Source organism: Megalobrama amblycephala, linkage group LG4 (genome assembly GCF_018812025.1).
Source record: "Megalobrama amblycephala isolate DHTTF-2021 linkage group LG4, ASM1881202v1, whole genome shotgun sequence".
Taxonomy (NCBI): Eukaryota; Metazoa; Chordata; class Actinopteri; order Cypriniformes; family Xenocyprididae; genus Megalobrama; species Megalobrama amblycephala.
In genome coordinates, this window is record NC_063047.1 from 34,578,882 (window position 1) to 34,605,693 (window position 26,812).

Sequence of the window (26,812 nt, forward strand, 5' to 3'; positions counted from 1 at the left end):
TGGCCTTCTCAGCTGCCATAGTTGCAACTCCTGCGTCATCAGAACAGGGTGTTCAACGCACCACCGTTTCCATTTAAAAAACGTTTTGCAATGTTTGTCCGGGCTAAACGCAGCCCTGTCTTCAGTGTCACATGATCCTTTAGAAATCATTTTAATATGCTGATTGGTGCTTAAGAAACAATTCTTATCATTATCAATGCTGAAAACAGTTATGCTGCTAAATCTTTTTGTGGAAACCGTGATGCATTAAAAAAAAAAATCTTACTGACCCCAAACTTTTGAACAGTAGTGTTTTATAAAATTATAAAAATAAAAAAAATCATAAAAAATTTTATATTCCAAAGAAGGAAAGTCATAAAGGTTTGGAAAGACACAAGGGTGAATAAATGATGACAGAGTTGTCTTTTTTGAACTGTCACTTGAATGTAATTTCCCACATGTACATGAATGATAATGTGTAGAGAGTTAAAGTGGAAACATTGTGGTTGATTGTTCAAAGTGCCTAAGATTGCACTCACACCTCTGTATACCCACTGCCCCATTTTTTGCACATACGTAAAACATACTCAAGTCAGTTTTAACTGTTGAGTCAGTTGAGTCAACTAATTAAATAACAAAAGAAATGCAGTCATGATCATCTTCACCTTGATAGAATCCTCTATAAATGTTGATGACTCTCACACAACAGTTATAATGATTACTGTTAGATAACATTTACAGCTCGGCTTCATCAGCCCGTTGATGAATGTGCCACCATTATGTAACCTGTTAAAGAAGCTTCCTCCAGAGCACCCTTAACACTGACAACATTTCACAGAGACGTCTTCTTCACTGATCCAAAATCTCAAAACTGGCTGTCACATTCCCCTCATGAGGAATTAACTGAGCACCGCTGCTCTAGATAAAACGCCACTGACCTATTATGGGCCGTTTTGACACATTACTAATCTTGGTCAGAATTGCCACCTTGCTACTCAGAATGAATTGATTGAATGAGAATCATTTTCAGAACCCAGTATGTCACTGGAGGCCAGAACTGTGACGTCTTTGTCAGTGGAACAATAAACTGTGGCCGTATTAATCTTTCATGAGCTCTTTTTATGGAACGTTAGCTGTCTTGGACAGTGGAGCTCAGGACGGCTTGTAATGTAGATAGCTGTATCACTTTAGCTGTATCAAAAGAATGCACTGCTCTTAGTTGGCCAAGAGTGTTGCCTGTGTGTTTATTCAAGGAAATTCTTTATTGTTTCCCGGAAAGCTAATTGATTTGTGCAGCTCAGGACACTTTTAGTGCATTTACCAAGGGTAATTCAAGCCGTAGCGGGTGCACTTTTAAAGCCACAGAGGAGTTATGGTTCCCAAAATCATTTGTATTTAATTTTATATGGCCTCTTTTATCATAGTGGTGTATTAATATTGATTTTTTTTTTTTTTTTTGCACTTGCGCAAATTTATGTGACTTCTTGAAGCGAAGCAGTTGAGCTTATTGAACAAATGTCTGCATCCATTATGAAACCAAAAATTTCTCATTGTTTCAGGGGGGGAGAAAAAAGCACATCTCACATTGCTTGCTTTTGTTTGAACCTAAAAGAGAACTTTCTAGTTGTCATGGAAATTAAGTCACAGTCATATGTGTTGGCACGCAGGTCTCCTAATGATTTGTTTCAGATGCATCCCTCAGCAGGTTTTTTCTTTTTTCTCTGCAGAGAGCTGCAGTCTTGATACCTAGGAGGTTTAAGTCAATGTTTATGTGAGTGTTGTTATTATTATGCGTTAACGCTGTTTGTATCCGTATCCTGGGCAAAGCGTGAGAATTAATGCCGTCTGGTTTAGCTGTGTTCTCTCATACCAATCAGCGTTGCCGCTGGGCTTTGACCTTAGTTAGCTTCAGGTGGATTCTTCTAAGACTCCAAAAGAAAAAGCGCTATATTCACTTGTTCACATCAACTTTGAAACTCACACACTTTGAAATGCTGTACAGCCAAGTGCAGAATTGTGTTGGCTGTCTTTGTTGTTCCTTCCTCAGACAGAAATAGCACCTGACCCAGATTTTTGTTTAAACTTTGAACATTTGGTGAATGAGTAGACAGTACAGATGACGCCATTCATTATTGTGGATGTTGTTTTGAGTAACCACAGTAAATGGAGAGAATTATTATCATTTTCCTATTATAGTTTGTCATTTGTATTTTGCTATTTTTGTCTTGTTTGGACTTCATTGTAAATTAAACAATTGGAAATGTATTAGAAACTCTAAAATACTTCTTTTTTATACTTCATGATCAACTGTTTTGTCCTCTCTTTTTTTGTCAATACAATAAATGATTAGCATTTCTCTCAACTATTTCTCTCTATTTTGCTGTCTTTTAGGGCCCTCTCCATGGATATAGACACAGATTATGAGCGACCCAATGTGGAGACCATAAAGTGTGTGGTGGTGGGTGATAACGCAGTGGGCAAGACCCGGTTAATCTGTGCCCGTGCCTGCAATGCCACCCTTACTCAGTACCAGCTGCTTGCCACCCACGTGCCAACTGTCTGGGCCATCGACCAATACCGTGTGTGCCAGGAGGTGGGCAGACCTTTTGCATATTGTGTATATGTTGAAAAGCATTACATGTTAATATAAATACTGCACTGTAACTGTACATACATGGCAATTGCAATGGAGTACCACCTGTTTAACCAGTTTATTTATAGGCTTTAGATTATATAAAATAGTTCAAATAGCTGGGATATATATGCCATTTATTTGTTTGTATACTTGTAATATTTGTTCATTTATTTGTAATATTTATATTAAAGGCACAATATTTAATTTTTGGATTGAAATATCCAAAAAATAAGAAATAAGAAATCCGAGCGTCGCCTATCAATGATATCATACCTGCGTTACCCTCAATTTCCCTCAAGTTTTATTTGTAGAAACCATGGAAACACCTAGACGCTAAAATATATTATGTTTTATTAGACAAGGGAACAACTGTTTTGATACATTTATAGACAGAGAACTAATCATTGTTATATAGCTCAACATTATTCAACACAGTCTTATTGTTTGAATCTCATTTTCTTGATTTATATTAATGATATTCTAATATCGATCTAGCTTACTGCCGTGTGCAACAAGTGTCTCATAGCAGCCGCCGAGCGTACGTACAGATTAATGTTATAACATAACTTTCAATACAGTCAAATCTATGTAATATGATAAAACAGCGCTGCATTATCCCACATACGCTTGACCGGAAGAAGCGGAAGCAGCGACTGCGGCATAATAAAAGTTCTGCCGCTGTGTTGCATTCGTCTCTCATTAGCAATCGCTCCAGCAGCCTCGTTCAGCTCCCACAGCTCTCGGCCCTGCTCTGCTTCATACTACAGTAATGTTTATAATCTCTTCCATGCACATGACTCATGATTTCGACATCTACCAAGATTCGACCCTCAATCTCAGCATCATCAAGCTAAGCCTTTGTTTTGAATCGGCGACCTCTAGCGGCAAAAAATTACAGATTGTGCCTTTAAGCTCATTTAGTTTTACTTTTTACTTTCAGTTAACTGTAATAATCCTAGACAGGAAATTGCACATATGAAATTTGTTCTTAATGGACGTGCCAGTTTAATATAATAATGTGTTTGCATTGGTATGCTGGTCAAATGAAACCTTACTGAACAGTTTGAGTGTTTTGTCTAGGTGCTGGAGAGGTCACGAGATGTGGTGGACGAGGTCAGTGTCTCCCTCAGGCTGTGGGACACATTTGGAGATCATCACAAAGACAGACGCTTTGCTTATGGCAGGTCAGTTACACACTATGGAACTGGATTTGAACTCATTGTGCTCAGTGTGTCATGGCATGTGTGTTTACCAATAGGCCATGTCACTAAACCCTTGATACACACACACACACTCACACTTCGTGTCCCACAATACCATTACTCAGATCAATCTTCCATTTGTTTTTTTTCCCCCTGATATCTCTCCACTCTTGGCTGTGGCATGTGTTGCCCTGCCAAGCTTTGGTTATTGCCCTAATCCTCCCAGCTGGGAAGGTAATGTGCTGTAAGCCTAGCCAAAGAGCACTGCATGGAGGCTCTTATTCTCAGCGCAGTGCAGGGCAGCGGAGGATCAGTGGATCAGAAGTGGTGCTTTGGCTCAAGGCGGTGCAGCAGATCACAGTAGCTGCTGAGGATGAGGAAGATTGACATTGTTCCTAAATGCTTATAGTGTCTACATCTAAGGGTGTTCACACTTGTAGTTTGGTTCTCTAGGTTGTTTTGGCCCAGACGACACATCCTAAGTCACACATTTAATAGGAATTTCATTGCATTAAATACAAAATATCAAGCAAAAAAAATAAAAATATATAGGCGATGCAGTTTGCCCACATATACTTTTTTCTTAATATTTATGTTTTTCAGTAAATGCTAATTTTCTTAGAAAACAAACTGGGACTGAACCTGTGCCAGCCTAGATCTTTAACCACACACACTACCATTCAAAAGGTTGAGGTCAGTAAGATTTTTGTAATGTTTTTGAAAAAAGTCTCACCTAGGCTGCGTTTAATTGATAAAAAATACAGTTAAAACTGTATTATTCTGAAATATTATTATAATTTAAAATATCTGTTTTATATTTTGAATATATATTTTGAAATGTAATTTATTCCTGTGATGGCAAAGCTGAATTTTCAGCAACATTACTCCAGTCTTCAGTGTCACATGACCCTTCAGATATCATTCTAGCAGAGGTGTAAAGAGTACCTGAAAACCATACTTGAGTAAAAATACAGATACCTTACATCGAAAATGACTTCACTACAAGTTACAAGTAACCAATTCCAATACGATCTGATTTTAACAGGTCTTAAGTATTTTACTCGTACTGAATGTGGGCTCAGAGATGCACTAGTCCTCAACACCTGAGAGACATGCCGGTGAAAATAAGAAACAATTGATTTGTGAGATGAGAAATCAAGTTTATTTTCTAAAATCAAAATAAAACTGAACACATATTACAATAAATCAAGGTCGACACAACCTTTTAACGTCTACAAACTCTCAAGTCTCAGTTAAGCTCAAGTGCACAAAAAGATCTTAAGTAAACCAATATCCTTCAAAAAGGTCTTGTTAAAATAGCGGATTAATAAAACAATGTTAAGTAAAATTAAATAGTCAAAGTCTATTGTACAGTACGTGCTGGTTTGAGCCTCATCACCAGCTGCAGTCATTTTCTCATCTAATAAATCAAACACCTGCGATCAGCAACTACCTGCTATTGCACTCACATTCATGTAAAGTAGCCTTGTTGACAAGTTTAGGTGAGTAAAAGCAAAACGCACAAGATATAGTACCCTCAAGGCCCATAGCTGGCGATATCGCTTCTTTATATCAGAAACTGCTGCAGAAAACGTTAGGTGCCATGAAAAATGTAATGTGTAATTGCATTACTCACACATGTAGTGGAGTAAAAAGTACATTTACTTGCTCAAAAATGTAGTCAAGTAGAAAGTTGCCAATATTTTTGATACTCAGTACAGCTATAAAGTAGCCAAAAAGATGCTTAAGTGCAGTAACTAATTACATTTACTCAAATACTTCACACCTCTGCATTCTAGTATGATGATTTGGTGCACAAGAAACATTTCTTATTATTATTAATGTTTTTTGTGGAAACCGTGATTGTTTACAGAATTCTTTGATAAATAGAAAGTTCAAAAGAACAATTTATTTGATATAGAATTTTTTTGTAACATTGCAAATCTCTTTACTGTCACTTTTGATCAATTAAATGCGTGCTTGCTTAATAAAAGGATTCATTTCTTTTCGAAAAAATAAAAATCTTACTAACCCCAAACTTTTGAACGGTAATCTACATAGTAGACTAAGAGGTCCTGACAAAGGAGTTTTTGATTATGTAATTCATCCGATAATTTAATAATGATATAGCATTGTGAAAGTGGTGTGTTTTAGTATTACTTACGTGACAGACAGAGAGAGAGAGTGGAAGACTCTCTGTCATCAAAGAGAAATCTGTGTGAATGAGTTACAGGATGTGTGTCTGTGAGATCAGACACGTCCAATGCGTGTACAAAGTACTGAGGCAGATGCAGTCAGCTGATAAAACACTTTTAATGGTGGTGCCCTGTTATGGAAACACAGAATCAGGTGACCTTCACCCCCAGTGTCTGTTACTCTAGCTAAATACACACCCACACAGACACATTTAACATTTCTTGAAAATGTTTATCAAAGCCTAGCTGAGTGCATTAGTTATATGTGAACAGAAACTGACAAAACACATTGTGAAATGCAAGTGAAAGGTTCCTAACTTATTTAGATATTATTTAGAAACATCAGGAGGAACCATGACTCAGTGGGGAAGCCCTCCTCCACGGGCTGACACATATTTATGCATGCATATCATCATACATAGAAAGTTCAAAATAACAATTTATTTGATGTAGAAATCTTTTTTTTTTTACTTTTATTATGAAAATGATACCATCATTGTGCTATGATACTTCCGTAAAAAAAAAAATTGTTTACTTTTGCACGTTTTTGTTGTTGTTAGAATATTTAGGCTCATTAGATGTTTTTAGAAACATTTAGATGTTTGTCTGTGATCTAGACTGTGTTTACAGTGTAGTCAAGCAGACATGCAGTCAGGAGTTTGAACTTAGACATGCTCTACATAGCGCTACAGAACACCACACACACTGATTACATAACACAGTCCTTTATGACCCTCAGCACTCGCTTTTACAGCAGTTTTAAATGGTTATTATTCACTGAGTTATGGTGAATGATTGTGGATGCATCTGTGGTTGTGTGTCAGTCAGTCTGTTTGTTTTGTTTTTTATTTGTCATATTTCTGACCCATTTCCACATATTTTTGCAAACATTCCCCTGTTCATGAACGTACACACACTAACAGAAGCACAGACACTAGGATGTCGACTTTGACCCCTGGAGGCTGTAAGCTCATTTACACATATTCCTTAGTATGGCTTAAAATGCTGTCTTAGTTTAGTAATAAGGCTTAGCCGATCTAGCTCATTCTGTATATGGGCAATCCCATTGCAATGTCAACATTGCCATATATAAATTTATAAAAGGAAGTAAACATGTTATAATTGTCCACTTTGCTAATGTTATGTTTTCAGGGAAATTCCATTGTTTAATCATCACACATGAGGTGTTCGCCAATAATAAAACAACATTTCTGAGAAGCCATATTGTTTCAAAAAAGTAGTACTTCTAGATTTTCACTTTATGTTGTGAATAAGTATTTTCCAGAAAGATTATATCAAAGAAAGAAAGAAAATATCTTAGAAATGTTGTCTGAGAAACACTGACTGTCATATTATATCTATAAACATGCACATGAGCACTTTCCAGTGTAAGTGCATAACTATGATGAAATCCGCTACACCAAGTCTGTTTACATTACAACAACAACGCGGTCCTCCATTAGTCATTCTTGTGTATGCTGGTCTCACATGATGAGCTTGTGAGTGCAGCTGTGAAATATGACATGGTCGGACGATTCGCTATTATTAGACCAGCGCTGGTTATTGAGTCAGATGAGATGCTTTAATAACTTGCACAACTCTTTGCATGCTCACACATTCACTGGAAGAGCACACACAATAATTACTCTATTTGGCTGCTCGCTCGCTCACTGTTTCTTTATGAAGTTTATTTTTTGCTGCAGGGAAAATGGTCATACCGTGACTTTTATTTTACAAAAGACTGATTATGATTAGTGAGCTGGTGGTCTATGGATTTGCATTTATGCAAATATCCCATTATGAATGAATGTTAAAGCCATATAATATATATGAAATAATAAAAAAATATAATAAATCTGGACCTATGATATTTTAAAAGCAGTGGAGCTCACAGCAGTTTTGTTTGTTGCATTTCACAGTTTTTATTCCAATAACAGTGATTCACTGTCCAATTTAAAGCCTCTGTGTAGGATGATTAGTGTCCAGGGTTTGCCAATTTCCTGCCTATTACATGATTCCTTCGGATGTATTCTCTTAAAATAAACCGATTTCTTCCTCTCTGTGTGTTTAGATCAGATGTGGTAGTGCTGTGCTTCTCTTTGGCCAATCCGAACTCCCTGCGCCATGTCCGCACGATGTGGTTCCCTGAGATTAAGCACTTCTGCCCCCGCACCCCGATCATCCTGGTGGGCTGCCAGCTGGACCTGCGCTATGCTGATCTGGACGCTGTTAACCGGGCTCGCCGGCCTCTGGCCAAGTACGACCACATCCTACACCCACTCCTGGCACATATTCTGTTATTAAACTTTAGCATGAAAAGTTTTTCATTCTTTTTCGTGTTTCCGTTTTGAGAGGATTCTTGTGCATCTTTGTATATTTGTGGTCAGTTATACATTTGCTACACTTGCCTTTGATGGCTTGTAGGGTAAGATGGATAAAATACCCCCGTATAATTATAATTTCAAAAATCCATTAAAAATATATCAGATATATTTTAAAGTTTGAGTTTGAAAAAGAAATTAATACTTTAATTCAGCAAGGACAAATTAAATTGATCAAAAAGACAGTAAAGACTTATGTTTCAAAAGATTTCTATTTCAAATGGAAAAAAATTTCTGTTCATCCAAAAATCTTGAGAAATCCACATATATAACCATATAACCATATCTTGGTTTCCACAAAAATATTAAGCAAAATAACTGTTTTCAACATCATAATGATATAATATTTTAATGATAAAAATAAGAAATGTTTTGAACATGAAATCAGCATATTAGAATGATTTCTGAAGGATCATGTGACACTGAAGACTCTGTGTTTAAATGTTGTGCGTACGAATTTAAATCTGCTTCTGTCAAAGGAAACAGTCTTTGGGCCCTATAATACACCCGGCGCAATGCGACGCAAGGTGCAGCGCAAGTGTGTTTGCTAGTTTGCGTCCGGCGCTGTTCGCGTTTTCCCGTTCAGCGCCACGTCCTTAAATTAGTAAATGCATTTGCGCCAGTTAGTGCGCCCATGGGCGTGCTGGTCTAAAAAAGAGGTGTGTTCAGGCGCATTGCCGGCGCATTGCTATTTTAAGGAGCTGAAAATAGACTGCGCCATAGACCAACTCAAACCTGGTCTAAAGTCTAAAGTCAATGGCGCAATATTTTTTTGTTAGAGCGCGTTGGTAGAAACTGTGCCTCTGGGCGCGTCCACAGTGAGCGTTGACTTTGCTTATTACACACAAGGATGCGCATCACACAAACATGCCAAATATTAAAAACAAAAGGATTACAGTGTAAAGAATATTATTGTGTAGGCTACATAAATATAAAAATGTAATGATGAATAGTCATTGCGTGTATTAGAATTAGGCTACCTATTTTCAATTCAGCCTATTACTACTTATAATGATGAACGAAATTGGCTAATTAATCGAACAATCGTGCCAATACACACACATATATATTAACTGACTCATCGCGTGTACGCCATGTAAATAGCAATCCGCCATGGCGCGAGCGCATCTCGCTCTTAAAGGGAATGGGAGATGACACTTTGATTGGTTTATTGAACGTTACGCCCATTACTCATTAAGAGAATAGGGACAACCCATTTCAAAAATGCGCCCCGGCGCACGGACAGTTTTTCCGTCGTTAAAATAGCAAAAGTGGATTTGGACACGCCCTGAGTGCACCTGCGCCGTGCGCTTTACACTTTGCGTTTAGATCGTTAAAATAGGGCCCTTTGTGTGTTGAGCTCTTGGAATGTTTTAGCTAGTCATTTAGTGTGTCCCAGGCATTAGTAACCATAAGAGTCTTTTGCCAACATTAAAAACATTTTAAAAAATTATTACCGACCTCAAACTTTTGAATGGTAGATATTCTATCTGGCTTTAATAATGCTTCTGTTTTTTTTCTTTAACTGTCCCCTCCTAGACCCATCAAACCTACAGACATCCTGCCCCCAGAACGAGGCCATGAGGTTGCTAAGGAACTTGGCATTCCATACTACGAAACAAGCATTGTCGCTCAGTTCGGTGTAAAGGATGTGTTTGACAATGCTATCCGTGCTGCACTCATCTCTCGACGCCACCTTCAGTTCTGGAAGTCCCATTTAAAGAAGGTTCAGCGTCCCCTTCTCCAGGCCCCCTTCCTCCCCCCCAGACCACCACGACCTGTGGTGGGCATCCCCGATCCTCCTCCCATGGATGGAGAAGGTCCGGACTCTCTTTTCTGCCAGCCGTTGTGTGCAGATGTCTTGTTTCTCCTCCAGGCTGGTACAACTCGTGTCTTCGCCCACAAGGTGTACCTGGCCACTTCCTGCTCAAAGTTCTATGACCTTTTCACTATGGACCTTGGAGCGGCAGGGATGGAGGAGGGTGAGGAGAGCTCAGAGGGGAGCGAGGAAGAGGAGCAGAGCCGAAGAGGAGCCAAAGAACAGGCTGGGCGAACCAAGAGCCTGGACATTGATAAGGAGGGTGAAGGTGGCACTAGGGGTTCAAATAAGCTGCTCATGTTGCAGCAGGGCTCACTGAGGACTTCACAGAGCGACAACGCTCTGCCTGCCAGGGGCCAGTGCTCTCTGGGTCCCCTGGGAGCAGGCCGTGCTCTTTTAGGATGGGGCCGTGGTTTCTTGGGGGTGTACCTGGAGATGGTGAATGACCCCGTGACAGGTCGGATGAGACTCATGACAGTAGTGTCCATGGATGATCTCATTCAAAAAGGGCCTTTCCAGGTAAGAACAAACTTAAGGCCAATTCACACTGTACTGACAGACAGCATGTTGAATCAATTTGTTGGGTCGTGGAATGCCTGAGAAGTGACGTACTGTAATCTGATGACTATCGGCATTGGTCTGCGTCTGTCTGTGCAGTGTGAATTGGGATTTAGATGACATACAGTATAATAGCAAAGACCTCTCTCTGTGGCAGTGTCACATTATCTGTTTTCCCTTCTCTTGGCTCTTTTAGGCAGTGCTGCAGTACCTATACACGGGTCACCTGGATGAGAAACGTGGGGACCTGATGCAGGTGGCAACCATCGCTGAGCTTCTAGAGGTCTTCGACTTGCGTATGATGGTGGCCAACGTCCTGAACCGTGAGAGCTTCATGAACCAGGAGATCACCAAAGCCTTCCATGTGCGCCGTGCCAACCGCATCAAAGAGTGCCTGAGCAAGGGCACCTTTGCTGGTATATCTATCTATCTATCTATCTATCTATCTATCTATCTATCTATCTATCTATCTATCTATCTATCTATCTATCTATCTATCTATCTATCTATCTATCTATCTATCTATCTATCTATCTATCTATCTATCTATCTATCTATCTATCTATCTATCTATCTATCTATCTATCTATCTATCTATCTATCTATCTATCTATCTATCTATCTATCTATCTATCTATCTATCTATCTATCTATCTATCTATCTATCTATCTATCTATCTATCTATCTATCTATCTATCTATCTATCTATCTATCTATCTATCTATCTATCTATCTATCTATCTATCTATCTATCTATCTATCTATCTATCTATCTATCTATCTATCTATCTATCTATCTATCTATCTATCTATCTATCTATCTATCTATCTATCTATCTATCTATCTATCTATCTATCTATCTATCTATCTATCTATCTATCTATCTATCTATCTATCTATCTATCTATCTATCTATCTATCTATCTATCTATCTATCCATCCATATATCCATCTGGTAACATTGTCGATGTTAGATTAACCTCATACGTACTTAACCAGAGTACAATGCGTACAGGGAAAATCAGTTTATATCATTTTGTGACCCACGTCCTGACAAATTATAACTATCGTATCATGATAAATTATCCTATCTATCTGTTCTATCATTTTACACTGAGAAACTGAATCAAGTCTTTTCTCCAGTTTTTAACCTCCAACTATAATTACTTTTGACAAGCATCTTATAGCTGCTGTTGCTGAGGGAATGAGCAAAAAAAAAAAAAGAAAAAAAATTTAATGAACAGTTCTAATTGATTTTTGTACTAATTAACTGTCCTAATTTGTATAATGCTGATTCTTCAGGAAGTTCTGGTGTTATTGGCTATCTAATCTCCTTTACCTGTCAGTGTGTCACATTCAAAAGGTTTTCGTAGTGACACCATTGACTTGAGTCTCATGATTTCTATTTTCAATTCCAGAATCCTGTGGAATTGGAATAGAATAGTTCATACTGTAGAGCAGTCAGTTTGCACAATTCGTCTTTCCTTTCCTTCATTCAGTCTCTGTGTTTCTTTTTTAGGAAATATGCAGTAGAGTGTTTTAAATTCACTTCATTGCTGTCAATGAATATTTGCATATTGTGAACATGCTTGCATTTCTGCTTTGTTTTGTTCTCTGTCGCTTAATTTCTGTTATTGTCACGTCTGGTGTTGTGTGCATGTTTGTCATGTTTAACCTTTTAATATTTAACACTCCTGTACTCTCCACTTACACCTGTTTATTTCATTGCATCATCTGGAATTGTCATAATCTCATTACCCAACCATGAAGGTGCTTCTCACATGTTTGATTGTTTTTCATCTCCATTGTGGCCTGAAGACTACTTGTACATTCCCCAAGGGTATGCTGAAGTTTAAAAACTGAATCATTAGAGATTTATTTGCCCCCATCCCTCAAAATAAAAATCAGCATTGAATTTAATTAGGTACAATTTTCCCATCATGCCCTCCTGATACCCGCAGCATAATGCTAAGCAACCTGTCTAACATCATTTGTTGTTTAACATAATGAGTGAGCCACAGTGAACATGTAGAGTCACCGATGTCAGTCTCTAAAGGATTCTCTGCTAAAATGAATTTGCCCCCTACATGGTCCCAGTCTGGCCCTCCCTTCACTTTTTCTGTCTTCTTATCCTTAGCCTTGTCAATCTGTCTATTTATTATCGGTCTGTGTGTCTATCTGTCTTCTCGTCTGTCTCTTTGTGTTCGTCCGTCCACCTGTCTCCCCCTCTGTAGCCTCGACTCTGTGACACACGCCGAGATGTGTGCTCTTTTCCTCCCGGTTTTAGATGTGGTGTTCCGATTAGATGACGGATATCTGCCAGCCCACAAGCCACTGCTCATCTCAAGCTGTGATTGGATGGCAGCCATGTTTCGTGGATCCTTCAAGGAGAGCTACATTGAGGAGGTGAGCAGAGATTTTAGTGATTCGTATATCATTAAAGCAGGATGGCGCTATCTATGCTGAGGTCATAGACAGATACTGATAAGCTTAAAAGAAGATTTACCTGTGTAGGAAAACTGGATAAGTATTAAAGGTGCGGTCTCATTTACCATTGCTTGGAGAAATTTTGAGAAGAATTATTATTTTGCCTGATGGACCCACAGAATTTTTGTTGAACTTTGGCAAGTAAATTCGCTGCACTGACCAATAGAAAGCTGCTTGTTACACTATCACTTCACTATTGACATTTTTTATCCACAAAATTTTGCTGAAATTTCGTGCTGAAATGTGATTGGGCCTGAAGTGTATTTTGTCTTACTCCACTGGGGTACGTTTCCCAAAAGCATCGTTAGCCAACTAACATTGCAATGTCCATTGTTACTAAAATAGTTCAACGTTTTGGTGTTTCCCAAAACCATCATTCAAACGAACATTTGCAAACTATATCGCAAACTTGTGTGGTTGGAACGACAGCTCTCGAGCTGTGGTTAGAAGCATAGTTTCATGTGGACTTAATAAATCTTTATCTTGAGCAAATAAGCAAGCTGACATTAAGTACAATGTATATATGTAATTTTGTATGTAAACAAATGTCATTTACATATTTTAGTTTGTCAAGAGATTTTAAGTAGCATTTTTGAAGGGTTGCGCATGTGCGTACATGTTCTAGTATGCAAGAACAAGTCTATGATTAAATCTGGAAATAAAGTAAAATAACTGATAAAAACGAGAAGTAGTCCTCAGATGCCATGTCTGTAATTTATAGCGAAAAATCTAGCATTAATTCAATCTCAAACAGATTCATTTAAAGAAGTTATTACTCCACCACCTGTGTGACATCATTAACCAACGTGGCTGAACGACAGGTTTATGACTAGCTAGTTGATTTGCTCAACGATGCATCGTACTATAGTAGTGAAGCAGCGAGTTACGTCATTGTACGGTAAACGCACCCCTGACAGATTTGTTTTTTGAATTTTTATACTTAAAACAAGTTCTGACCAAATGCTCATACTACTTCTGACACGAAGAACACATAGATTTGCAAAGGTTGCTTTGTCATGTCAAGTGTAGACAGCCTCAATTTGTTGTGGTGCGACATGACAACTTTTGACATTGGTAGTCTGTGTCATATCGGTTTGATTTAATCTCAATTTTCAAAGTTCACATTTTCAAAGTTTCACCTCAATTTATTTATGGACCCACAAAGTAATGATTAGACTCAGTCACCTTGATCCTTCCTACCCTGGAGCTCTGACAAATCCCACTAAAAAAGTGGCACAGGTAGTTAAAACTAGGCCACCTCTATGACAGCCCGACCCACTTTGATGGAGCTGCGACAGGAGAACATCTCATCCATATGGATGAATTAACAGCCCCGCAGGACTAAACAGGCCTCTGAGGAAAGTGCTCCAGGATGACTGATGCTGAGACATTAGAGGAGGTCCTGTGCCACTGGGAACACACACTGAGATATATCAGCTTTCTGTCTGTGCTCCTGTATCCAAGAGAGGGAAACTAGAAGGGGTCTAGAAAGATTTATTTGCAGTGATTGAGGTTGTAGACCAACTTTAGGAGTTGGTCTAGTTTTGACATCATACATCATATTATTATAGGTTGGCATCAGTTGTAATAGTTGTACTTTTCTTTTTTTTTTTTTCTTTTTTTCTTTCGCTATATATGAGTTTCCTTTTGAGAAAGAATGAAATGACCAATAGCATAGTATGTTGGAATTACTTTTCTGACCATATACAGTACCTGTCAAAAGTTTGGAAACATTATAATTTTTTAATGTTTTTGAAAGAAGTCTCTTATGCTCATCAAGGCTGTAATTTTTTTTAAATCAAAAATAATGTAAAAACAGTAATATTTTGAAATATTATTGCCATTTAAAATAACTACTTTCTATTTTAATATATTTTTAAAATGTAATTTATTCATCTTATGGCAAAGGTGAATTTTTTGCAGCCATTTTTTCAGTCTGCAGTGACAGAAATCATTCTAATATGCTGATTTGGTGCTCAAGAAACAATTCTTGAAAATAAAAATTGATGCTGCTTTATATTTTTGTGAAAAAAAAAATTCAGGATTCTTTGATGAATAGAAAGTTTTTATAAGATTATAATTATATTGCATTTATAATATTCTAATTATATTGAATGGTAGTGAATATAAGTTTCCAAATCAAAAGATCTAGAGAGTAAATGGTAAAGACATATTTTCCTAGGTAGATCAGGTACTTTTTTCCATTTGTATTTTGCTCATTTCATATGTACGGCGCCCCACACGTGACATGCCATGAAAAATTATGTACAGGTGCTGATCATATAATTAGAATATCATCGAAAAGTTGATTTATTTCACTAATTCCATTCAAAAAGTGAAACTTGTATATTATATTCATTCATTACACACAGACTGATATATTTCAAATGTTTATTTCTTTTAATTTTGATGATTATAACTGACAACTAAGGAAAATCCCAAATTCAGTATCTCAGAAAATTAGAATATTACTTAAGACCAATACAAAGAAAGGATTTTAGAAATCTTGGCCAACTGAAAAGTATGAACATGAAAAGTCTGAGCATGTAGAGCACTCAATACTTAGTTGGGGCTCCTTTTGCCTGAATTACTGCAGCAATGCGGCGTGGCATGGAGTCGATCAGTCTGTGGCACTGCTCAGGTGTTATGAGAGACCAGGTTGCTCTGATAGTGGCCTTCAGCTCTTCTGCATTGTTGGGTCTGGCATATCGCATCTTCCTCTTCACAATACCCATCGATTTTCTATGGAGTTAAGGTCAGGGGAGTTTGCTGGCCAATTAAGAACAGGGATACCATGGTCCTTAAAACAGGTACTGGTAGCTTTGGCACTGTGTGCAGGTGCCAAGTCCTGTTGGAAAATGAAATCTGCATCTCCATAAAGTTGGTCAGCAGCAGGAAGCATGAAGTGCTCTAAAACTTCCTGGTATACGGCTGCATTGACCTTGGACCTCAGAAAACACAGTGGACCGACACCAGCAGATGACATGGCACCCCAAACCATCACTGACTGCGGAAACTTTACACTGGACCTCAAGCAACGTAAACTGTGTGCCTCTCCTCTCTTCCTCCAGACTCTGGGACCCTGATTTCCAAAGGAAATGCAAAATTTACTTTCATCAGAGAACATAACTTTGGACCACTCAGCAGCAGTCCAGTCCTTTTTGTCTTTAGCCCAGGCGAGATGCTTCTGATGCTGTCTGTTGTTCAAGAGTGGCTTGACACAAGGAATGCGACAGCTGAAACCCATGTCTTGCATACGTCTGTGTGTAGTGGTTCTTGAAGCACTGACTCCAGCTGCAGTCCACTCTTTGTGAATCTCCCCCACATTTTTGAATGGGTTTTGTTTCACAATCCTCTCCAGGGTGTGGTTATCCCTATTGCTTGTACACTTTTTTTCTACCACATCTTTTCCTTCCCTTCGCCTCTCTGTTAATGTGCTTGGACACAGAGCTCTGTGAACAGCCAGCCTCTTTTGCAATGAGCTTTTGTGTCTTGCCCTTCTTGTGCAAGGTGTCAATGGTCATCTTTTGGACAACTGTCAAGTCCGCTGTCTTCCCCATGATTGTGTAGCCTACAGAACTAGACTGAGAGACCATTTAAAGGCCTTTGCAGGTGTTTTGAGTTAATTAGCTGATTAGAGTGTGGCACCAGGTGTCTTCCATATTGAACCTTTTCACAATATTCTAATTTTCTGAGATACTGAATTTGGGATTTTCCTTAGTTGTCAGTTATAATCATCAAAATGAAAAGAAATAAACATTTGAAATATATCAGTCTGTGTGTAATGAATGAATATAATATACAAGTTTCACTTTTTGAATGGAATTAGTGAAATAAATCAACTTTTTGATGATATTCTAATTATATGACCAGCACCTGTATATAGTGGCCACAAATCAACAATTCATTTCCACATCTTATAATGTTTTACTAATTCATTCCCTCATTTTTAAGTAAATCTTGCACACAACAATATACTAATTCGTTCCCTCGTTTTACTAAATCATGTTGTAATAATATGTTCTCTTTTATTAGCTAAATCAAAACGAAGGAACAAATTAGTTCAATTTGGCCATGATTTACTAAAACGAGGGAACAAATTCTTAATTTGTGGCCATGATATATTTTTGTCTGCATGTCATGTGCAAGGCAGCAGTCGATATATGATCCATGAGCTACTGTGTCTTTAGATTATAAAAAATCTCATACCAAAACACACTCATATATTTGTGTGTGTTTCGGTGCATTGCATAGTTTGCAAACAGGAAGACTGTTAGACTGGGCACTTCCTGGAATGCAGACAGTGTCACTTCCTCAGCACCATCATGTGGAAAGGAAGCTTTAGTCTGTGTTTAAAAAAATGTATAGTTAATTTGGAAAATATTTAAATTTATTTCATGTTAAATTACCACATGATAACCATTCCTCACAGTTTTTGATAAAGTTACACTTGTTTTCTTTGGAATTACTCTAACATATCACAGTTTCTGCTTGGCATAAATTTAGCTCATGCATTTTTCATCCAAAACTATTAAGTCGGGTGTCAAAGGTAAGGTTTCGCTGTATTCCTTTCTGAGGCCGATCTCACCTGAACATAACTCTATCCAGGTCTATCCCGTGCACGCTCTCTGATTTCCTTGGGCTACCGGCTGTCAGCTCAAGTTCTAGAAAGACAAGCTCTCTGAGGGCAGGAACTCGGGACCAAGCTGACCAACACCCGAGGTAGAGATACAACTGGCTGGGTTATAATTGTCCAGGCCTGCCGGTGAACAGGATCGCCCTGTATAACATTACAAGCATTACAGGGAGCTAGATTTACAGCACAAGTACAAACAGATGTGGGAAATAGGATGCTGTCTGCTTTTCTATTCTGACAGCATTGGCTGAGAGTATGTCACATAGAGAGCAACACAAGGTGGCCAGATACAAGTAAACTTGGTTCTGCTTTGACAACTTGACATGCTCTCTGGTCAAGCATTGCATTTTAAGGAGTATAATAGTGTTTTATTTTAAAGACATATGCAATGAAATTATACTTCACCCAAAAATGAAAATTCTCTCATTTTCTCATCCTCATGCCAACCGAGATGTATTTGATTTTCTTTCTTCAGATGAACACAAACAGATTTTCTGAAAAATAATCCATCTTTGTGAATCCATGTAGTGCAAGTAGATAGATTCCTTGACACTTCAAAAACATGCAAAACAAACACAACAGAAACACAACCTGAGTTGATGAATCAATGTCTTCTTTAGCAAAACGATAGGTTTCTTTGAGAAAAATGCGTAGCGAACATTATTTTCAGACGTAGCGAACGTTAAACCCACGTGACTAATCGACTGTTTCTACTTATGATGTTTTATTTACTGTTGATTACTAGGTTATCAATACCACTGTCATCCTCTTGAACAACTTGATGAAAATGCACCTAATTTGCTTTTTTTTTTTGTTGTTGTTGTTGTTTCTTTGCGAACTTTGAAAAGATTTGCTTTACGTTTGGATGGAAACCCAGCTAGTGATGCGAAAGCACAGCACCACTTCTCGTGCGAGTTTCACAAACCGCTTACATCATGCATGTATGACAGCTGGTCGAAAGCAATAGTTTATAGTTTAAAAAGTTCTCACATTTAGATGCAGAAGACATTGTTTCATCAACTGCAGTTGTATTGTTCATATTACATGGTTTTTGAAGTGTCAACTTAGAGGGTTCCATTTACTTCCATTATATGGAGTCACAGAGACGGGACATCTGGGACAGCCTGTGGGTATATGAGTGATGAGAGATTTTTATTTTTTATTTTTGATGGAGTATCACTTTAATGTATATCTTTGATGTTAATTTTGGTTGACACTGAAATAATGTCTATATCTCCAATAGTTAGTTCAGTAACTAACTTTGAGGCAGTGCTATTTGTATTTTGTCTCTTATTTGTTCACAGTGCACATTTAATGCAAGATGTTTTGGTGTGTTTTGATTGGAGATCTCATTAGAAGGAAAATTCACCAGGAGTTCACAAGGAGGGAGCGATGGGTTGTTCAATCAAGGACAACTCTTGACTCTGTGCGTCACAAACTGAGGCGAAACAATAATGTGTAGCTATACACAAGAAACATTTGAGCACAGACTTTGAAAAATAAATTTATGGTTGAACGAACAGGCTGTACTCAACTGAATGACACTTTCTAAATATTTGCCACCCTAATGCCTCTTTCTTGGCTCTAAGCAACAGTTGCTTTAGAAATGTTCACTGGGCTTTGTAAATGCTCCACAATGTTAAAAAACGAAGCCGGTCCCAAACATTACAGTAATGATGTGAGGCAAAAAGCAGCCAAATGACTTGGTCCTCATCTCCGCTGGTCTGGCACACTAGGCAGTGTAGCGACTGGCTGTAGTGAACACTGTACTATTTTTAGAATGACGTTTTGAATAGAGCGAGCCCTTGTCTCTGTCTGTACGGCAGCCAGTACAGAAGGTGTTGTATAACCAGATTTAAAGCCCTTGCAGGACCTTAGGGTGGCAAATATTTAGAAAGTGTCATTCAGTTGAGTACAGCCTGTTCGTTCAACCATAAATTTATTTTTCAAAGTCTGTGCTCAAATGTTTCTTGTGTATAGCTACACATTATTGTTTCGCCTCAGTTCGTGACGCACAGAGTCAAGAGTTGTCCTTGATTGATCTACCACATGTAAGCTTTACTATTCTAGTCCTTGTTCAGAAATATCTCTCAAGGTTTTAAAGGTTAGGCAGCACATATGTATTTCTGAAGACAACTTTAAAAATCCATACAACTTCTGCACTGCTTCTGCCTATGAATGTTATATATATAGGTCTTTTTATGTTGTATGTTTACATCACATGAAACTCAATGTGAGTCTCAGGATCTGTTGAGAAACAATTCCAGAACACTGTTCTCTGTTGTTTTGAACATGCTACTTTTAAGGCAGGAAGTGTCTGAACATATGGGAGATGCTCAGGTGTCAGAATTCCTTTCAGCAATATCATACTTCTGAGTGTGATTAGCACAAGAAGAGCGGAAGCTCAAATGTGAGAAGCTGTCACATTTTCCCTGTGAGACAAAAGACGAAGTGAAAATGTAGACGATGAAGGCGGAGACTGTGGTTTCAGTGCACTGCAGTTGTTAGTTGATGAGAAAGAGTCTGGTTGCTTTTGATAGTTGACCACTTCCTCCGTTACACACATTGTTCTGGGTCTTGACCCCTTTATTTCTTAAGGTATTTTTTTCTCAATTCTTCCTCTTCCAAGGAAAAACAAATGAAACGCATGCTATTAATATTAATATCACCATTTAATTTAAATTCCATACTAAATCAGTAAAAAAAAAAACACTTATACTACTGAATTTAAGCATCATATTATAAAGTACAATATGAAAAATGCATATTCATTTTGTGATTTGTTAAAGATTACATTTAAGGGTGCATTTAGGAGCAAGTAGGAGCTGTACTCACATCTTCTACTTTAAGTACCGATACCATGCTGTTAGACGCTGCACTGCCATCTATTGACATGGATCATCACTATTGTCATTGTGTTTTATGTAAATTACACTGATACTAGCGAGTTTTACAGAGAGGGCTACACAATAATGAATTCCCTTACCTGTCCAACAAAAAAAAAAAAAAATCAACTTGGACAACATTAATCAGGATTTTCAGCATCATAAAATCTTTCCACCTTTTGTATACGTATATGCTATAGCTTTTTGTCTTTGTCAGTCTTTCTGTTTTCTGGACTTTTTCTGCTTCTTCAGATGTACATGTACTGATTCTCCTATTGTCTCCACTGGTAAAGAAATCACCCGTGTGTTTCATTGTCTAATTTTTGTTCTTTGCATCACAAAACTACGCTATGCTACAGAGGCGGCAGCCAATGAGCCAGTAAGGGCCCTATAATACACCCGGCGCAATGCAACGCAAGGCGCAGCGCAAGTGTGTTTGCTAGTTTGTGTCCGGCGCCGTTCGCGTTTTCCCGTTTAGCCCCACGTCCTTAAATTAGTAAACGCATTTGCGCCAGTTAGTGCGCCCATGGGCGTGCTGGTCTAAAAAAGAGGTGTGTTGCTATTTTAAGGAGCTGAAAATAGACTGCGCCATAGACCAACTCAAACCTGGTCTAAAGTCTAAAGTCAATGGCGCAATATTTTTTTGTTAGAGCGCGTTGGTAGAAACTGTGCCTCCGGGCGCGTCCACAGTGCGCGTTGACTTTGCTTATTACACACAGGGATGCGCATCACACAAACATGCCAAATATTAAAAACAAAAGGATTACAGTGTAAAAGAATATTATTGTGTAGGCTACATAAATACACACCATGTATAGTTAAAACACATTTAGAACACTATTATGGAGAATAGTCTTCAACTCATGTGAGTGTACACAATTTATTTGTAAAAAAATCTGATAACTGATATGGTATTTACATACTGTGCTTCCCTACACTTGTGTTCTCTAAATCTAGAGTTTGTTTGATTGTGCATGGAGGATTGAGGCAAAGAAAATTTCCACTCACTCATACTGTAGCACCATTGTTGTCTTTGGATTTTAACAGGAAGTTGCCCACTGTGTCTCCTCTGCGTCTTTTAAGTCTGCCCTTTAGCCATAATGAGAGGTCATATTCACACTGACATTCTGTTAATTGGGTTTGAGACAGACAGGTGAAGGGCACCCCTAGGCTTCTGAAGTGCCACTGAGTGTCATCTTGTTAACCCCCCCCCCCCCAATGTACCATCTCTGACCTATAGAATCTGAGTCGGCTTGCAGCCACTGGTCCCTCCCACCAACTCAGATGTGGTGGAAGCACTACTGATTTTGTTGTGACAGTTGGTGTGGTTTGATGCATTTTGAGTCTTGCACTTGTTCTATTTTATTTCACATCTCAGTGCAGTTTAGGGTAAGTGGAGACGTCTAGTCTTTTCTGAACTGGGTGTGCATGTTATTTAAAGCATTATAAAGAAGATGTTACTGACATTGAGGACTATTTTACAGGACAAACCCTACACAAGATAAAGGCACTGGTGCCAGTGGTTTCCAGGTTGCTACAAGCATCTGTGTGCCCTGTAAGTGTTCAGTCCTCAAACAGGGTAACAGCAGAGGCAATTAAAACCACTCCATCCTGTCCTAATTCACAGAGGAACAACTGCTTAGTCTGAGCATGACGACAGCATAAGGAGAAGGTTGCCATGGATTGATTCATAGGCCTGGCACTTTCCTCTTTGTGTCCCTGCTGAAAGCTCTCCCCTAATTCCTTGCCCGTTCCTTGGAGCTGAAAGAATAAGCATGCCTTTGTTTGCTCTCTACCTTTCAGCCAATGCAAAGTCAAAACACAGGCTCTCCTACATTTTAGATTTAGTGTATGTGATTTAGGTTATGAATGGTGTTGGATGATGGAAATTATCATGTGGCCTTCATGTATGCTTCTATAGTACAATGGAACTAAAATTGCAACTTTCTATGAAGGATGAGCAAAGTGGTCCCACATTAGAGACTAATTTTTGAAATGCAGCACTCTTCAAAAGTTTGTGGTCAGTAAGGTTTTTTTTTTTTACAAAGTTTTTGATTAGAAGTCTATTTAATTTGATCAAAAAAAGTAAAACAGTAATATTGTGAAATTTTATATTATATTATTAAATATGATTATATTTAAAATCAATTTTCTATTTTAATTTATTTTAAAATGTTATTACTTCTTTTGATAACAAAGCTGAATTTTCAGCATCATTACTCCAGTCTTCAGTGTCACATGATCCTTCAGAAATCATTCTAATATGATGATTCAGTGCTCAAGAAACATTTATTATTATTATTATTATTATTATTATTATTATTATTAATGATCAAAACAGTTGTGCTGCTTAATATTTTTGTGAAAACCATGATACTTTTTTCAGGATTCTTTGATAAATGGAAAGTAAAAAAAGAACAGCATTTATTTGAAATTGACTTTTTTTTTTCTTTTTTTTTAATAATGAAAACTTTTGAAAGGTAGTATGTGCTTGTTCCAACATGACATACACCCATTATAATTAAATTGGTGCGCCAAGTGGTTGTTTTGAATACATACTTAGGGCAATTTTTTTCACAATATGCTTATCCGTATAAGGGAACTAAGACTTATTGAATGTTGTGTGTTATTTATATAAAGCATATTCTGTGTTCACAGTTAACGTATATGATGACAGTCTCTCCTGTAGGCTGGTTTGTTGGCTCTTGTTTATGCAGAGGCCAGGTTTCCCGTAGCGACAAGCCCACAGAGTTATTTTTCCACAGCTTTAAGCTGAGACTGTCAACGGTTTCACACAGTGCTTTAATCTCCTGAAGGATGAAAGACCCCTTGTGGAGGCCGCTGCCCTCGCCCTTCTATCGCTCTCCCAGGCCCCTTCCTCCACAAGCCTTCCTTGACAAATACATCCCTTTCTAACCGCTTTCTTGGCCACTCCGGGTCCTGCCATATCAACAAGAAGGCCTCCTCTAATGGTCAGCGGCCAGGACCATGCAGGTCTCAATAGGGGAGAGGTGCGGAGCAGATTGTTTCATCCCTGGATCAATCTGCTTCTCGAGTTTCCATGTCCTGGAGATGAGCTATGAATAAACATCCCTCAGCATGGGTTATGAAGTCTGTTTACACAAACTTTTCTCAATGTGGGCTTTTGTTTATAACTGTGAACTTGAAATATTTAGGGTGTTTTTTGCTAACTCCCACATCTTTTTATTTCTTTGTTTCTATTTTCAGGTGTCTATCCCCAACACCAGTTGTGCCTGTATGAGAGCCGTTCTGGAGTTTCTCTACTGTGGTGTATTGACACCATGCCCTGAACTGGAGCCAATGGACCTTATAATACTATCTAACCGCCTCTGTCTTCCCCGCCTTGTAGCTCTAACAGGTAGGTATGGTAATGGCTCCAAAGTCAATGTTATCTACGGCTAAACAATAGCATGTAGTATTTGTTAAAAAATACTGTGAAGGTGAGAAATGTTTCACTGTTGACAATTTTGTTATGGAATTTTTTTTTTTTTTTTATGTCATAAAATTGTTAACCATTAAGCCTCATGGCTGACATATTAACACTTGTTGTGTGGTGTTTTGCCATGGTCTACAGAGCAACATGCCATTGAGGAGCTGTTGCAGTTGTCCGTTAAAGGGGTGGACATTGATGGACAGGTGCTGGCCTATCTGGAGATGGCTCAGGTAACATTAATAAAGATAAACAAACAAAGCCTTTTACAGAATTCAAATGACACTGAGTAATGAAGTGACAAAATAACCAATGGAGCACATTACAGAATTACCATCCATTTATAGCCTACTTCATTCTAGTTCAAAGGATGAACACACTTTGCTTTTCAAATGAGCCTCATTGAGAGAAATCGCACTGTGCCAAATTGCCAACTCTGTTTTCTGTTTGCTGTAGTTCCACAATGCCAAACAGCTCTCTGCCTGGTGTCTGCATCACATCTGCACCAACTACAATAGAGTTTGTCGCAAGTTCCCTAAAGACATGAAGACTATGTCTCCTGGTAAGGGGCAAGAAGTATATTTATTTGATTTATGTTATGGTAAATAAAATAAAGTCAGCAAGGACACATTTAATTGATCAAAAGCAACAGTAAAGACATTTATAATGTTACAAAAAAATGCTTCCGTTCATCAAAGAATCCTGAAGAAAAAAAATCTACATTTCCACAAAAATATTAAGCAGCAGAACTGTTTTCAACATTGATAATAATGAAAGAAATGTTTGTTGAGTACCAAATCAGCATATTAGAATGATTTCTGAAGGATCATGTGACACTGAAGACTGGAGTGATGATGCTGAAAATTCAGCCTTGCCATCACAGGAATAAATTACATTTTAAAATATATTTAAAAAAAAGTTATATTAAATTGTAATATTTCATAATATTACTGTTTTTATTATTTTTGATCAAATAAATGTCTTGGTGAGCATAAGAGAGTATTTTCAGGAACATTAAAAAAATCATACCAACCCAAACTTTTGAACGGTAGTGTATATATAGTGTATGATAGTGTAAATAGTTAAAAAAAATTTAATTCTGTCAGTTTTTGTCCTGTACTCTGCACTATACCCCTCATTATTTTCTTAATCAATATTTTGTTTGAGTAAACATATCTAAAAAAAAAAATCAGAATATTTATTACATAACAAAAAAAACTATTTGCCACTGGGATAATTACAGAGCCCCGCACATGACATGCAAGAAAAAAATCGTGTGCACGATTTAATAATTCGTTCCCTCGATTTACTAAATCGTGCGCACGATTTACTATTTTGTTCCCTCGATTTATAAATCAAGTGCATGATTTAGAAATCGAGGGAACGAAATTGTAAATCGTGCACACAATTTAGTAAATCGAGGGAACGAAATGGTAAGTTGTGCGCACGTTTTAGTAAATTTTAGTAAATTTTCCTGCATGTCATGTCCAGGGCTCTGTAGATAATAAATATAAAATTAGTTCAATAAGAGAATTATATTTTATTTTTATTTTATTTGATTACATTTTATTTTATTTTTTTTACTTTTTTTTTTTTTTTTTTTGCAAAAAGGTCTTCTTTAACATAAACCTAGCTAAATTGTGTCTCTGAACACATAGCATCTAGCATAATATCTTGCATCTCAAGTAAATGTATCTTGTTTTTGATTTTTCCACTGAAAAAAAAGACACAAATACTGGACAAGAAAATGATTTTCATCTTCTCATTTGTTGTTCCAGAAAACCAGAAACACTTTGAGAAGCATCGCTGGCCCCCTGTTTGGTTCCTGAAGGAGGAAGACCGCTACCTCCGTTCTCAAAAAGAGCGAGAGCGCGAGGAAGAGATTCTACGCAAGCAGCACACCAAACGGGGCTGGTGTTTCTGGAGACATCCATCCTCCTCAGCACCCCACATTTCCTGAGGGTCTGCTTCCATCCATCCATTCAAACCCCCAATACCCCTCACCCTCATTTCAGTCCAGAGGCATGTAGCCAAGCCTGGGGAACCCTGTTTTTGCTTCAGTGCGCCCGTCCCGACTGCTAGAAGCAAGCCCGGGGCCTCTTTGCCTCTGAGCTTTTGCCTTCCCTCCCCGTGCTGGGCCTTCGTGAGCTGCCGGCCACAAGAGCTCAGAGCGTGTGTGTCATTAAACGGGAGAAGGCTTGGAGAAAGTCTTAAATCTTTCTCACACTCAATGTTAAGTGTTCTACTGTGCGAATGCAACAGGTCTTGTTGCAGCATCACGTAGGGAACGGCATCACTACAGTGACCTGCTTTCGCCTCTTAAGACTGTTATTATTATACAAGACCACACACACACACACACACACACACACACACTCACACCAGCACCCCGTCTGAGCGCTGGCGCCCGGGCACACGGATGCTGCACGGTGCTGCTGTGTTGAGCTTTTCTCTGCGAGACCTATTTCTGGGAAAACCGTCATGTCAAATGCCTAGAAGCTGAAACATAGCTTAGCTTTGAATACAACTAGCAACTAAAATGGCGGCAGGGATATATATGTTTTTTTTTTTGTTGTTGTTTT

The 26,812-nt window shown here is 38.2% G+C and overlaps 1 protein-coding gene across 1 annotated transcript; it reads left to right on the plus strand.

The window, feature by feature from the left end:
- rhobtb4 (Rho related BTB domain containing 4) lies at window positions 1-26,812 on the plus strand. The gene is made up of 10 exons (XM_048189023.1): window positions 1-2,572; window positions 3,695-3,798; window positions 8,083-8,268; window positions 9,932-10,730; window positions 10,966-11,185; window positions 13,059-13,177; window positions 24,008-24,158; window positions 24,375-24,463; window positions 24,687-24,792; window positions 26,009-26,812. The coding sequence occupies exons 1-10, from the start codon at window positions 2,381-2,383 to the stop codon at window positions 26,188-26,190; spliced, it is 2,148 nt and encodes a 715-aa protein (XP_048044980.1). The 5' UTR covers window positions 1-2,380; the 3' UTR covers window positions 26,191-26,812.